This window comes from Chelonia mydas, chromosome 2 (genome assembly GCF_015237465.2).
Source record: "Chelonia mydas isolate rCheMyd1 chromosome 2, rCheMyd1.pri.v2, whole genome shotgun sequence".
Taxonomy (NCBI): Eukaryota; Metazoa; Chordata; order Testudines; family Cheloniidae; genus Chelonia; species Chelonia mydas.
The window spans coordinates 183855243-183868657 of NC_057850.1; the positions used below are offsets into that span (position 1 = coordinate 183855243).

At 40.6% G+C, this 13415-nt stretch overlaps 1 protein-coding gene and 1 long non-coding RNA gene across 2 annotated transcripts in view; one reads left to right on the top strand and one right to left on the bottom strand.

Annotated features, from left to right (window-relative positions):
• The window catches only part of LOC114020504, a 92923-nt gene that overhangs the window by 34301 nt on the left and 45207 nt on the right, over positions 1 to 13415 (top strand). The window lies entirely within an intron of this gene.
• Positions 1 to 13415, bottom strand: part of BFSP2 (beaded filament structural protein 2) — a 35198-nt gene that overhangs the window by 18448 nt on the left and 3335 nt on the right. The window contains exon 2 of the mRNA XM_007064310.3: positions 4232 to 4314. Coding sequence (XP_007064372.2) covers positions 4232 to 4314 — 83 coding nt within the window. The remainder of the gene's footprint in view (positions 1 to 4231; positions 4315 to 13415) is intronic.

Sequence of the window (13415 nt, forward strand, 5' to 3'; positions counted from 1 at the left end):
CCCCAGGGTACAAACTCCAACAGAAGTCAGTACACATTATGATTACAGGAGGTTTTACAAGCAATAGAAAAGTTAGAATCTCACGAAGCCCAAGATACAGATAACACGCTGAAAGACAAATTCATTGAGGGGTTATGTATGTTATGTTATATATGGAATGAAAGTTATCGTTAAGATAGAATCTGGAAACTTCCATCCTGGACTTTAAGAAGAGGCTATAAAACTTATGAGAGGTAAAGGACCAGTCAGGGTCGTTATGGTTTATCCACAGTATGGCTACAAATATGCTGTTGCCTTGCAGTCTGAAAATGCTAGTCAGTGTGTGGTGCAGGCTGGCCAAAAGTCAGAGGATGGTAAATCTGGGATAGAAAATACATTTTTGGAGAAAATTTAAGAGGGGTATAGAGGGAAATTCAAGATATGAGACTGGATTTGAAACAGGAAGTCTTGGCACCTAGAGAATACAGATGCAGGCCACAGGGAGTTTAGATGGGTCATTGCACAGCCAATAGTTGATTACAATAGTAATCCTATTCGCAGGAGATGCGGTGAGGTGGGACATATAGAAAGGAGGTACATGACTAAAAATACTAATGCTGTGGCTTTAAGCAGAAGGTTGCAGATTGGGGGTTGGATCTTGGAGGGACAAGAGAATAGACCTGAACAACATTGGAAGGCAGGCTGCTGCTATAGGAAAATGCCTGTCTTTTTGTTTAAGATTAATGGGATAGAAATGTGGGCCTTGCTGGATACCAGGTCACAAGTTACCACATTAGAGCCAACATTTCATAAAATATTAGGCTCAAAATTGTTTGACTACTAAGTACAGGGTGAAGTTGGTACCAGGAAGTTGTTTGGCTATCCCATGTGTTGGCTACATGGAAGCTGAAATTAAAAGTGGGACTAGTAAATATCCCAATCAGGGGATTTTTGTTAGTGATGTCAACAGTGAAAGCTTACCACCAACAGTCATAGGTATGAATCTACTGCAGCATTGTTATGAGGAGCTGCTGCAGACACTAAGGATCAGGAGCAGCTCTCCAGTCAAAAAAAGAAAGTCTGGCAGAATACGTTTAGACATATAAGAAATTATAATACTTTTTATAATCAATATGGGGAAAATGAGAATAAAAGAGACGCTTCCCATCAAGCTGCACCCAAATATAGAAAACATTTTAATTTGTAAAACAAAAATGGGTTGACAGGGATATATTGCTTTACCTCGCTGAGGTAAAGAAGGGAATCCTACAATAGTTGCAAAAAAGTTGTAACGGGGAAAGGATTAGTACCAGTTGTGACTCTGAATTATGGGGGCCAGACCTATGACATTATATAGAAGTCAGGTGAGCTGTGCCAGTTATACTAATTCAAAAAAAAAGATGGGAGACTGTGCTTTTGTGTAGGTTCATTGAAAGTTGAACCAGGTCACCCATAAGGCTGCCTATTCCTTATCTAGAACTGAAGATTATTTAGCAGCATTAAAGTCAGCAATTTTTTTTCTACTATTGATTTAGCTAGAGGTACTGGCAAATTCCAGAAGATCAAGAAAAAAAGTGCCTTTGTGACACTCTGGGAGGACATATTAGGGGAGACTTAGGACTGGAAGGGCTGTCTGTGTCAACCTGCAAAGGTGAGAGCCAGGGTGAGACCTTGTGCTTGTGGGCTAGCTACTCATGTCAGGGATCTGAACCACAACTGCATGGCACAATACAGGGGAGGCGGGAACTGGACACCTTACGGGTCTAAGTAGTCCCCAAAATATCACACCATCATGTTAATTACTGGTATGTACCAAATAGTTAGGCACAGAAGATATCTCTGACCATACCATTTCTTCATACACTTCAAAACCATTGTCAGGTCAATCATCATGCCTTGCTTTATTAAAAGGCAAATTATGTCAAGACACTAATTAGCAGTTTGAGAAACAGCATTGTCTAGTGGGTAGAGTTCTGGAATGGGAATTGGGAGACCTGTGTTCTTTTCCTGGATCTGACATTCTCATACTAAGTGATCTTGGATGGCTTTTCCTTTCTGTATCTCTGTTTCCCCGTCTATAAAATGGGGATAGTAATGTGCACCCATCTTTGCAAGGTGCCGTGAGAACTAAGGATGAAAAACACTATATGAGCTCCAAGTATTACTATTACTGTTTATTATTAAACATATTGGGGGAAGGCTTGGTTTGTTGTTCCTTGGGATGTCATCCACCTTTAAGGGCAAATCCCAGTCATGTTGAAGCAAATGGAAAGTTTGCCACTGACTTTGGACTTAAAACTGTCCTGTCACCAGCACAGGCCTTATGCACACAATCTGCCTAATATTCTTATTTCTCTTTTAAAAATATCATAACATATAATGTTCCTGCAAGCATCTCTAATTTGGCCATTGCTTTATAATGGAAATAAAAAAATCAGGTGGCAACTGCTCATTAGTAAAAAACATGCTATTAAAGCAAAATGCCTGGCGAAAAATGCAGCTGTTTTTTCCCTACGAGCTCAATGGGGATTTTTTTTTTTTTTTGTATATTGCTTTGTCTGTCTGTATTACTGTAAGTTGTTCCTTTCTCATTCTAATCTTTCGTTCTAAATTACGGCCATGATATTGGCCTGGTCATGTGAAAAGTCTCTTGTTCAAGGCACAGACTGTCACTTCATGGATGCTGCAGCACTGAACTCAGCCAGTTTGGGCAGCTGGACTCTCTGATACAGGTGTGAACAGAGCCAGCTTCATAAACAATTTCTACACTCCTCCATTGGTGAGCTGCCTTCTTTGTCTGGAATTCAGTAGCTTAGGAAACAGGTGGATGACCCAAGTGAGAGCTAGTAGAGATTTTAATACTCGTTGCTCTGATTCAGTGAAAACAAAGAAAATGTTTTGTGTTGTGTATTTAAATTGCTAGTGAAAGTCAGTGGGCAATTTTGTTTTACCGCTTAGATTATGAAATTGACAGACTGCATTTGAAAGAGTAGTATTAGCAGCTCAAAGCTTTGTCTTTCTGACAGAAACATTAAAGAGAAGGCCAAGAACACAATGTATATTTTGATGTTATTAAATTTAACTATTAAAGACAGATGAATTTAGGAAAAGATCAAAATCACTGAAGGGTGAAGATAAACTAGTGTGAAATACGTGTGGAGTATAAAGGTCTGATCTTGCAAACCCTTGCTTATGTAAACAGTTCTCATATGAATACGGGTTAGAAGAGTCAGGCCTAATATGTTGTTGTTGTAGTAGTAGTAGTAGTAAGTGCAATTCAAAGGGACGCTATAAACCAGTGGTTCCCAAACTTTTTACTTTGCGCACCTCCCCCCAACCCTTGTCCACACCCCAGGAGTTGGGCTGGAAGTGGGGCCGTGGCTCTGGGAAGGGAGGATACGGACAGGGGTAAGGGTGATGAGGCTGGGGGCGGGAGTGGGGCTGGCAGCCAGGGCCTGCGGGGCTGGGGCCAGGAGTGAAGCTGGGTGGTGCTCCCTCCCCACCCGCTGTGGGGGCAGGCCCAAGCCCCAGCTACTCCCTCCTCGAATATTCCCCTGCACCCCCCAAAGGGGGCGCACCCCACAGTGTGGGAACCTCTGCTGTAAACAGACGTCTACCAGTGATACAAATGGTAACTTAGATTTTGAAAACTGTAAGAATTTTTAAAAGTACAATTTGTCACTATTTGTGCTCTTCTTTTACTCTTTTCATTACTCTCATCATGGACAATGAAAATCAGTCGTCGGTTTCATTTTTGTATATAGGCATTGCACTGAGGCTCATTGTGCTACGACGTTTGTATTTCTTGTTTCACATGATGTTTTAAAAAAAACATAAACACATTTCCATAGGAATTGGGTTTTATAAAGGTTTGTTTTTATAAAATTAAAATTTTGAGCCAGATTTGAGTTGTGTCCCTTTAGCAAGAGCCCTAGGTCTTTATATCAGTGAGAGCCCAGTAATAACTTTGCCAGTAAATTTCTGACTGCTGGAAATATTTAAAGTTGCACTATTTCAAAATAATAATATGTTGCTCTCAAATCACCTATCCGAGGATCTCAGAATTCATTACAACCTTAATTTAGCTACATAATAAGACCGTGAGATAAGGTCACAGGATGTCCAAGGTCAAAAAGTGAGTCAGATCTCTATGCTAATTCTCTCTAATATGGACATTCCGTTTTCATATTCAATATGGTAAGTGTATGTTTATTCAAAGAAGTCACCCATATTGTTGCCTCAAGAAAGCTACCTGTCTTTAAAATCTTCAGCACAGGCTTGAATGTTCTCCATCTGTAACATAAGGCGTGCATTTTCGAGGACTGCATCACCCACCTAGAATAATGACACAACAGAGTTAGAACAATTATGTATATTAAATATGTGTATATTGCAAGCATATACATAATTTTAGATTCTGAAAGTAATTTAACCTTTGGCCTAGGGCTACTCAGATTATTCCATGGACGTGACACCTACTTGTTCACAAATTATCCACAAATAGGGTGTAATTTTTCTTAATTTCTTCTTTGTTCACAATTGTTCAACAGCTAGTTGTGTAAACAAATTGTAGCTTCTTGTTTGCAAACTGGTCACTGCGGGTGAAGTTCACTGCTGTGCAGAGGACCCAGCACAAGGCCTATGCATAACTTAAGGGCTACTTAAATCCAATGTAGAAAGTATAAGTAGGACACAAGTGGTATATGCAAAAAGAAAAGGAGTACTTGTGGCACCTTAGAGACTAACCAATTTATTTGAGCATGTCTCTTAGTCTCTAAGGTGCCACAAGTACTCCTTTTCTTTTTGCGAATACAGATTAACACGGCTGTTACTCTGAAAAGTGGTATATGGACCTTGTGTTGGGCCCTCTGCACAGTAGTGAATTTCACCCAGTGAATATTTGCTGTTCATGCCTAAATCCTATAATGTTTCAGTTCCCTAATTGTGTGGCATGGCTTCATAAACAAGATTCTTTTTCTCTTTTCACACAATCTATCCATGAAGATCTGTGACTGTTAGACAAAACTACTTTATGGCCGGAAAGAGCTTTTCAAACTGGCCAACAGAGTAATTGCAGTACAAATCCTTCTTTTGGCTATTAATTAATGTTTTGATTTCCACATGTTCTTTGTGAATAAAAACAACCAAATGTTTGCAGATAAAAGGGGTTGTGAATTCCACAAAAGAGCTCAGTTCTGCCACGCTGACTCACATAGAGTAGTACCTTACTCTGCAAATATTTTTGATATATGGCAAGAAACTACTCAACGTGAGCAAGAGAGGCACAAATAGCCCTAAGTGAACTGGCAGGTGTAATTCTCAAGAATGCTCAAAAATACTTTGTTGTTCTACTCACCCAGTGCTACTTATGCAAGACAGAATTAAAAATAAATCCAGAATGAGTCTTTAGCTTTGCTTTTAATGAAAAATAAATATGCCTGCAAACAAATGACTATAATAACTCTCTAACTTTTGCATAATATTTAGAGTATGCTACATAAGTTTGAGCTGAATTAAAATACTCTAAATTCTGGACATTTTTGTTACCATAGGGTTGAGTGTTATAAGTGTCGGGGCTTTCTCTATAGCATCCAACTAAATGCAATGAATGTGGGTGGGACTTGATAGGCAATTAAATCAGATGTTAATGCTCAGGAGTTCTTACACACCAGCTAACACATATCCTCTGGGTAGGTGTTTTATTACCCATATCCTAAGACATTTTAGAAACTCATAACATTTGAGTTAATGAAAAACAAACTTTAGGCATGACCAAAAGGTGATGTGCAGAAGCTAGATAAATAAGCAGCTGGAGAATAAACTATCCTGCACCGTTCCCTGGGCTAACACATTCAAACTTTGAAAAATCCACAATGTAATGTTAATTCCATCAAAATGCAAAACACTTTTAGATTACAAAATTAGTCACTGGAGACTAAAGTTGATCTACTTACTTACCCATTTTTCTGGTCATAGGATTTAGGTGGGAATTATGGGAAAGTGGCTGAAGCATGTGAGTAGGGGCTGCTCCTGACCACTATACAGTTAAGCACCTTAAACCCTACTCACATCCTCTATCACCACTCAACCCCTTGTCTTCCCTTCCCTACTCTTCAGCAATCTAGCCTCACTTCCACAGGCCTTACACCCTTCCCTCTAAACAGTCAATCTGTCTACATGAATGAGCAGTTCACGGAAGACGTGGCAGAGTGGCAAGAAAAATCTCAGGGGTTTGCTGACATGCTTTTGCACCTCTCTCTGGCAGCAGCTGGAGTCTCTGTCTCCCCTCCCAGAACTCAGGCTCCACTTCTGAAAGGGGAGGGGGAGATGGAGGAACACAGGGCAGCAGTGTGGAGGAAGGGTCTACCACACACAGACAAATGCCCTAGGGAGTCCTATTACACTGTCTGTGATCCAGGGGGTGAATAAGGAGCAGAGCTCAGCCTAGCCTGTTTCTCACTACTAGTGCTGCATCTTTGGCAAGAGCTTGAATTTCTCCCCATCTGGGACCCTACTCTGTCATATACCATCATGCTTTGGGGGGTTGTTTTTCATTTTAAGAATTTTGGACTACATTTTAATTACGTTTGAATTTTGATTGTAGCCGTAAGACACAGATAAATACTGCAAAACATTTTTCTTGAATTTTAAATAATGTTTTCCTTATGGGAGTCCTTTTATGTTTTGCTTTCTGCAGACGGCCCTGCAATCAAATTTTCATTGCAACGTTGCATGCACAGATTTTTTCAGAAATCAGTTTTTTTCTTACTCATCCAGTCTACATGGTTAAAATAATTTGTCAAGTATTTTAGAAAAACGAATAAATTTGAGGAAATTGGGCGCATTGCCCAGCCAAAACAAGACTGCATTCATCAAACTATGCGTTGCAAGTTATTTACTACACTCTATTAATCACCAAAACATAAGGAGCCAAATTGAAACCTAGTGTAAGACGGTGAAAATCCTTTGACTCCAGTGAAATTGCACCTGTTTATGTCAGGTGTGAATGTGGCCCAGAAAATGCAAAATGAAGGCTCTCACCCTATTTATAACACTCAGCATTCTGCCTTGCCACTCTGAAGAGCATAAACCAAGAAATGTCAACTTTTGTTTTGAAGCACTGGCTAAATTCAGTAGGTCAAATTCTGGCCACAGTTAAACCCATGCAATTCATTGATTTCAATGGCAGTGAGGCAAAACTTCAGTGGAGTTGCAAATGAAAGCAAAATTTGACCTGAAATATCTAGTCGTTTTGCTTTAGTTATCCACCTCAACATGGGTTCAAACTCTGCAGAGTCCACAAATGAAATATGCTTGGTGGTCTTATCCAAGGCCCTGATCCTCAAAGGTATGTAGGCATGTAACTCCCATTGATTTCAGTGGAAGTTAGGAGCGTAAATAACTTTGACCATCTGGGCCCAAGTTCCTAAAGAATGTTTGCGCACATGAAAAAGCCACTTCTCTGTGTGGCATGGGTATCAGTCTGCTCTTAGGAAGAGGCTGATCCAAGTCTTTCCATTGACTACAAAAGAAGTTGGAAAGTTGGATCAGGCACCAAAATAGCAATGGTGTTGCAGGTCAGGAGTGAGGAGCAGGTGCACATCTGTATGGGGAACCTTGCACAATTATGATTTTAAGTTTCTGACTCTCATATATATCAAATTCATCCAAAAATAATAATAAAGAAATCACTGGTATTTTACCAAAAATGCAGTTCTGAATCTGCTATCATGTGAAACCCCTTTCCACTAGTAACAGCAGTAAAAGTGAAACATCACTGCTTTTTTCTTTTTGAAAGAGTTCCTTTTAAAGGGCCTGATCCAAAACTGATTGTAGTCAATGGAAAGACTCCCACTGTCTTCAGTGGGCTTTGGATAAGGCCCATAACGGCTATTGACTTAGTGTATGTTCCTGCTCCATGTTGCTCTAGGCATTGCCATTTACTTCAGAAGAAATGGGATTTGGTCCATAGCGACAGCTGGGCCAGTTAGCCTCCTGTACCAGAAAAAGGATTGTCCAGTGCTTTTGGATTTGGTTAGAGTGGAATCTTTATTGGCTCTCATGGATGTAATACAACAGAGCGCTTCAGCTTTGTATATGTTGTAAAATGTCAATGGATTGCTGTCTATCTAAAAATGAATAAATAAAAATATATGTATTTACACTAACCATGTACCCTGAGTAATGGAAACAAACCTGAATAATGGTGTTTTTATTATTCACATCAAATACTATTATGTTTTTGTACTTTAATCAGTTCAGTTCAAAATGAAACAGGGCCTCCTGATGTGTGGGTAAAATAGTATAACATACAATGGACGCCACAGAGGGGAGTAATTGGTGATTTTCAGCTGGCTGGCTTTATATGTCTTCACTGTGACAAATTGATCCCTGGTATAGCCCATTGGTTTCAATTAAGTTACGTATGGCACATTATCTGTTCTAATTATTTTAAGAATAACAACATACATTAGCAGTAGTACTATCTCAGTTTTACTCAGACACTTAGTCTAACTTTTACATGGCCTACAGATGGCAACTGGAGATACCTTTAACCTCTGGGTCCAGGCTGTCTTAAATTTTGGTAGTGTCCAAACTTTGAATCCAAAATGTTTCAAATTCTGAATTCAGACCTCAATTTTGTGGTTTGAGCCCATTGCTAATAGGAACATCTGTAGGGTCTGAAGTGCAGAGGTATAGAACACCCACAACTCCAACTGAAGTCAACGAGTGCTGTGTCTTTCAGCACCTCTCAAAATCAGACCCATACTGTTAAAAACTGGAGAGTAGAACTGAGGAGAAGAAATGTATATGGATAACTTATGGAGAAACTTGGAACACTGAAAAAATCATCTCTCTCTGTCGTATTTATATTAGCTGTGAAAAGAGTATAAAAAGGTTACTCTTTTATAGACTAATAAGAAATGATGAAAGACTTCCATCTAGTGGCTTTTTTGTTCGATTTCATTCTTCTACTAGCATCAGGAGTTGAATACAAAAATTAATATTAATGAGAAATGATCATCTTTGCAATTTGTAATCCTCGTCACCACTACATTGATTACAATGGGTGATGCAGCAGTTTAGGAAATGTCCTTATCTATGTTCATTTAAAATGACAAGGCTCATGGGGGAGTAAGTAACATCAGTTAGATATTGCTTCCTCTGTTTGTAAAATTAGACTATTTTTTTGTCACACAGGAGTGCTGTGAACCTTAATTCTTTAATGTTTGTAGTGCATTTTAAGATCCTAAGATAGAAAGTGCTATAAAATACAAAATTGTATAATTAATAATCCTTCTGAGTCACATAATATATTTCTATATTCATATTTGTAATAACTTTGTAATTTACCCTTTGAACATATGCTTTTAATTCTTAGACTAGTGCCACAGCGCAATTTTTCCACTAGTTTTATTGTGAATTCCTAGATGTATTACATTTAGTTTTTAATTTATTTTCCTAATATTCATAGGAAATACGATTTGCAACAGTGGATCAAACTATTGGTCCATCTAGTATCCTGTCTCTGGCAGTGGCCATTACCTGATGCTTCAAAGGGAGGTACACCTTCCACTCCTGGTAATGCATTTTGTAAATTGTACTACATTGGTCCCTGGGGGAGAATTCTCTCAAGATGATTGACGATTTCCTGATTGCTAATAGTTAGAGATTGGCTTAAACCCTGAAGCATGAGGTTTAATATATCTTCCAAAATGTTTGCTCTCATTGATTATGATAGCTTTGTATATTCTCATTATTTATAAAAATATACAATTCCTTTTTGCTAAGTTCTTAGCCTCAACAGCGTCCTGTGTCAGTATGACAACGATTAGACAGCCTCTTCCAGCTGCACAGTAGCACCCTCCCCATGGCCCTAGCGTTGCCAGGTGTTCTGGTTTTTGACTGGAACACCTGGTCAAAAAGGGACCCTGGCAGCTCCGCTCAGCACTGCTGACCAGGCTGTTAAAAGTCTGGTTGGCATGGGGCTGGCAGGCTCTCTACCTGGCTCCATGTGTCTCCCCAGAAGGGGCAACATATCCCTCGGCTCCTAGGTGGAGGGACAGCCAGGGAGGCTCCGTGTGCTGCCCCTGTCCCAAGTGCCGGCTTCACAGCTCCTGTTGGTCGGGAACTGTGGCCAATTGGGAATGGCGGGGGTGGAGCCTGGGGGCAGAGGCCACTGGCAGCCCCTGTGCCTAGGAGCCGAGGGCCATGTTGCCGCTCCCAGGGAGCCACCCGAAGTAAGCGCTGCCCAGAGCCTGCATCACTCAGTCCCCCTCACACACGTCCCAACCCCCTGCTCCAGCCCTGAGCCCCCTCCTGCACTCCGAACCCCTCAGTCCCACCCCCCAGCTCGAACCCCCCATTTCCACCCAGAGCCTGCCGGACCCTCATCCCCTCCCACACCTAGAACCCCCTCTTGCACACTGAATCCCTCATTCCCTCCCTCTGGAGCTCCCACCCCCCAGCTGGAGCCCTCACCCTCTCCCATACTCTGAACTCCTGCCCCAGCCTGGTGAATATGAGTGAGTGAGGGTGAGGCAGAGCGAGCGTCAGAGGGAGGGGGATGGAGTGAGTGGGGGCAGGACCTCGGAGAAGGAGTGGGGCAGGTGGGGGACAAGGGTGTTTGGTTTTGCGTGATTAGAAAGTTGGCAAGCCTACACGGCCCCCCTCTTAAACCAGAAAGCCAGCTCTCAGTTCTGCTTCCTACAGCACAGCTCTAGAGTCAGCTGCAAGGTAGGCAGAACTGAGAGCAGAGTGGCTGTAGCTGAAAGAGAAAGCTGTCAGAAGCTAAGGAAAAGGACCACAGTGAAGCTGGAAGAGGAGCCTGTGCTACTGCAGGCTAATAAAGTAGATTAGTCTCTGGGGGCAGAAGGAGATTAAATATGCCAGTAAGGGAGGAATAGAAAGAGGGCACTATAAACTGAAAGAGAGGTGCAGAAAGGGAATTTGGGAATCCAGGAGGGATCTCCCAGAATGTGCATGTTAGCCACTATCAGCCAATTTTGGGCAGTCGGGATGTTTCCCTGCTTGCCTCCATTCCACCAGAGCCTTGCGGGGAAGGAGAGAAATCGGTTTCTCACTTCCTTGCAGCTCTTGGGGCAGCGTCTGATGCTATTAGGATAAGCAACAGCAGCAGCTACTGCCTGTCCTACGCCCTCCTGCTGCTGCTAGCAGACTAGGTAATTCTGCTGGAAGAGGGACTTTCCCCTTGGAAAGGAGGAGGGGCTTCAGGCTCAAGGGAATCTCAAAAGCAGCAAAATTTAATTCTTTTTCTAACTCACCAGAGGTTATTATAGCATTCACCACGACTTTCCCTTTTAAGGAAAGTGCAATTGGTGGCTCTTTAAAATAGGGTGACCAGATAGCAAGGGTGAAAAATCGGGACGGGGTGGGGGAGTAATAGGCACCTATATAAGACAAACCCCCAAATATCGTGACTTTCCCTGTAAAATCGGGACATCTGGTAATCCTACTTTAAGGGCCTGGAGGGAAACTGTCCGTTTACTGTGGCAGTTTTACAGTTTTATCTGGGTAGCACTGTACGATATGCAGTGGTTCACATGACACATTGGAGGGGTTGCATTTATTAAAATTGCTCTGTCTTTTTTTATTAGTTTATGTACCAGGTGATGCAGTGGATGCCATCTTTACCCCATTTTACTGAACAACAGTATAAATGGATGTGCAAAATCTGTATTAGCTGTTGTACTAATGTAGTGGTAATTTATGTACTGACCTTTAAAAATATTTCTTTTTATACTAGTTAATGTGATTTGAGGCCCAATCCTATTAGCACTCAGTATGTAGAATTCCTACTGAAGTTAATGGGAGTTCTGCATGTGGCGTGCTTACAAAGATCAGACACTCTGGAGCCAATCTAACTGCCATGAAAGTCAGTGGGGATATGGGTGTTATATTGGGGTTTTAATGCTTCTTAGCTGTGAATCTTCTATTGTTCAAATTGATATCCTTTTCTGAGGTTGCGTGCCACATATGCAGAACTCGGAGGCATCCAGTGTTAAAACGGAAGGGAATCTTGGCTTCAGGGATCTTCACAGAAACACATTCCCTATTTTACTGGTATGAAATGCAACATTTGAGTGTAAATGGGTGAATTAGTTTTACAATTATTCCTCTCAAGCACGTTGTGCTTTTTTCTTTTCTTTTTTAAACCGAGAAGAGTAAATGGAGCTCATAATGAGATTTGACTTTAACATTGGGCACTTATGTATAGGAAATCAGAAAAATAAAGCACTAAGTTTTCCAAGTGTTATGGAGCAACATGTAAGTAAGGGTCCTAATCATACATACTCATTTAACATATTAAAGAATGTCGAACAAATTGTTCCAATTAGTTATGCAGTAGATTTCATTATCAAGTGGCCATTGGGAAGAAATGCACATATGCTAAGTAACAAAGCTGTGGCATGCTGCCTTATTTAATTGTTCATGCACATTCTGAGGTTTTGTGTAAAAATCTGTCTAATATGTCATGTTCCTGTAATTTAAAGAAAAATTAAATATTAGGACAAACTTGAAAAACTAAAACTTATTCAGTCCAAAAGCTATTAACCTATTAACTGTGGCACTAAGCTGCTAGAGGCTTCCTACTGTTGGTACAGAAATCACAAACCTTTTTTAAATGACATGAAAATCAGTTACCATGGAAATGACTGTGGTAGCAAAAATTCACCTTTATGATTCCATTAAAAGGGCAGGTAGAAAGAGTAAATGGAAACTGTCAAAGAGAGGAGTAATTTAAACATAAATGACAGATAACTATCCAATAAAATTAAAAACATAAAATTAAAAATGGGTTTGTTTTCAAAATATGTCCAAGTTTTCACTACTGTGAATACCCTTTTTGAAATATTTTGGTATGTGGTGTGCCTAAATTTGAGGCCACATTTGTATTCCTAGTCAGTGGAACATGACTGGACTAAAGAAGCTACAAGCTCTGAAACTGGGAGAAGGTCTCTCTAGCAGTTGATGGATGCCTTCATTCTGTTTATTTGAATGACAGTTTCAAGAGCTTTTAATGCGGGGAGTCACCAGTACAATCAGCTACTTTCTTGAAAGAGTCGAGAAGATGAACTGATTTTGAAAAGGAAAGCAAAGAGGAAGTTTAAGAAAGGGAAAGTTTAAAAAAATAAATAAAAAACAGACCTATATTTTGTCAGATAAGCCCAATAAACCATTAGGTCTAGTATTGTCCCTCCATCAGCAACCTATGCCTGTTGTTTAACCAAAAGACAGACAGATCAGAATGATTTGAAGCTCCCATCCAACTAACTGTATTAATTATCAGCTTGGACAACTGCTTTTTATTGAAGCAAGTGTACACATGCTAGTTGGGACAGATGCAAAGTGGGAGGATTTCTACGGGAACGAAGTGAATTGAGAAAATCTTGCTGAAAGGAATGTATGTGACA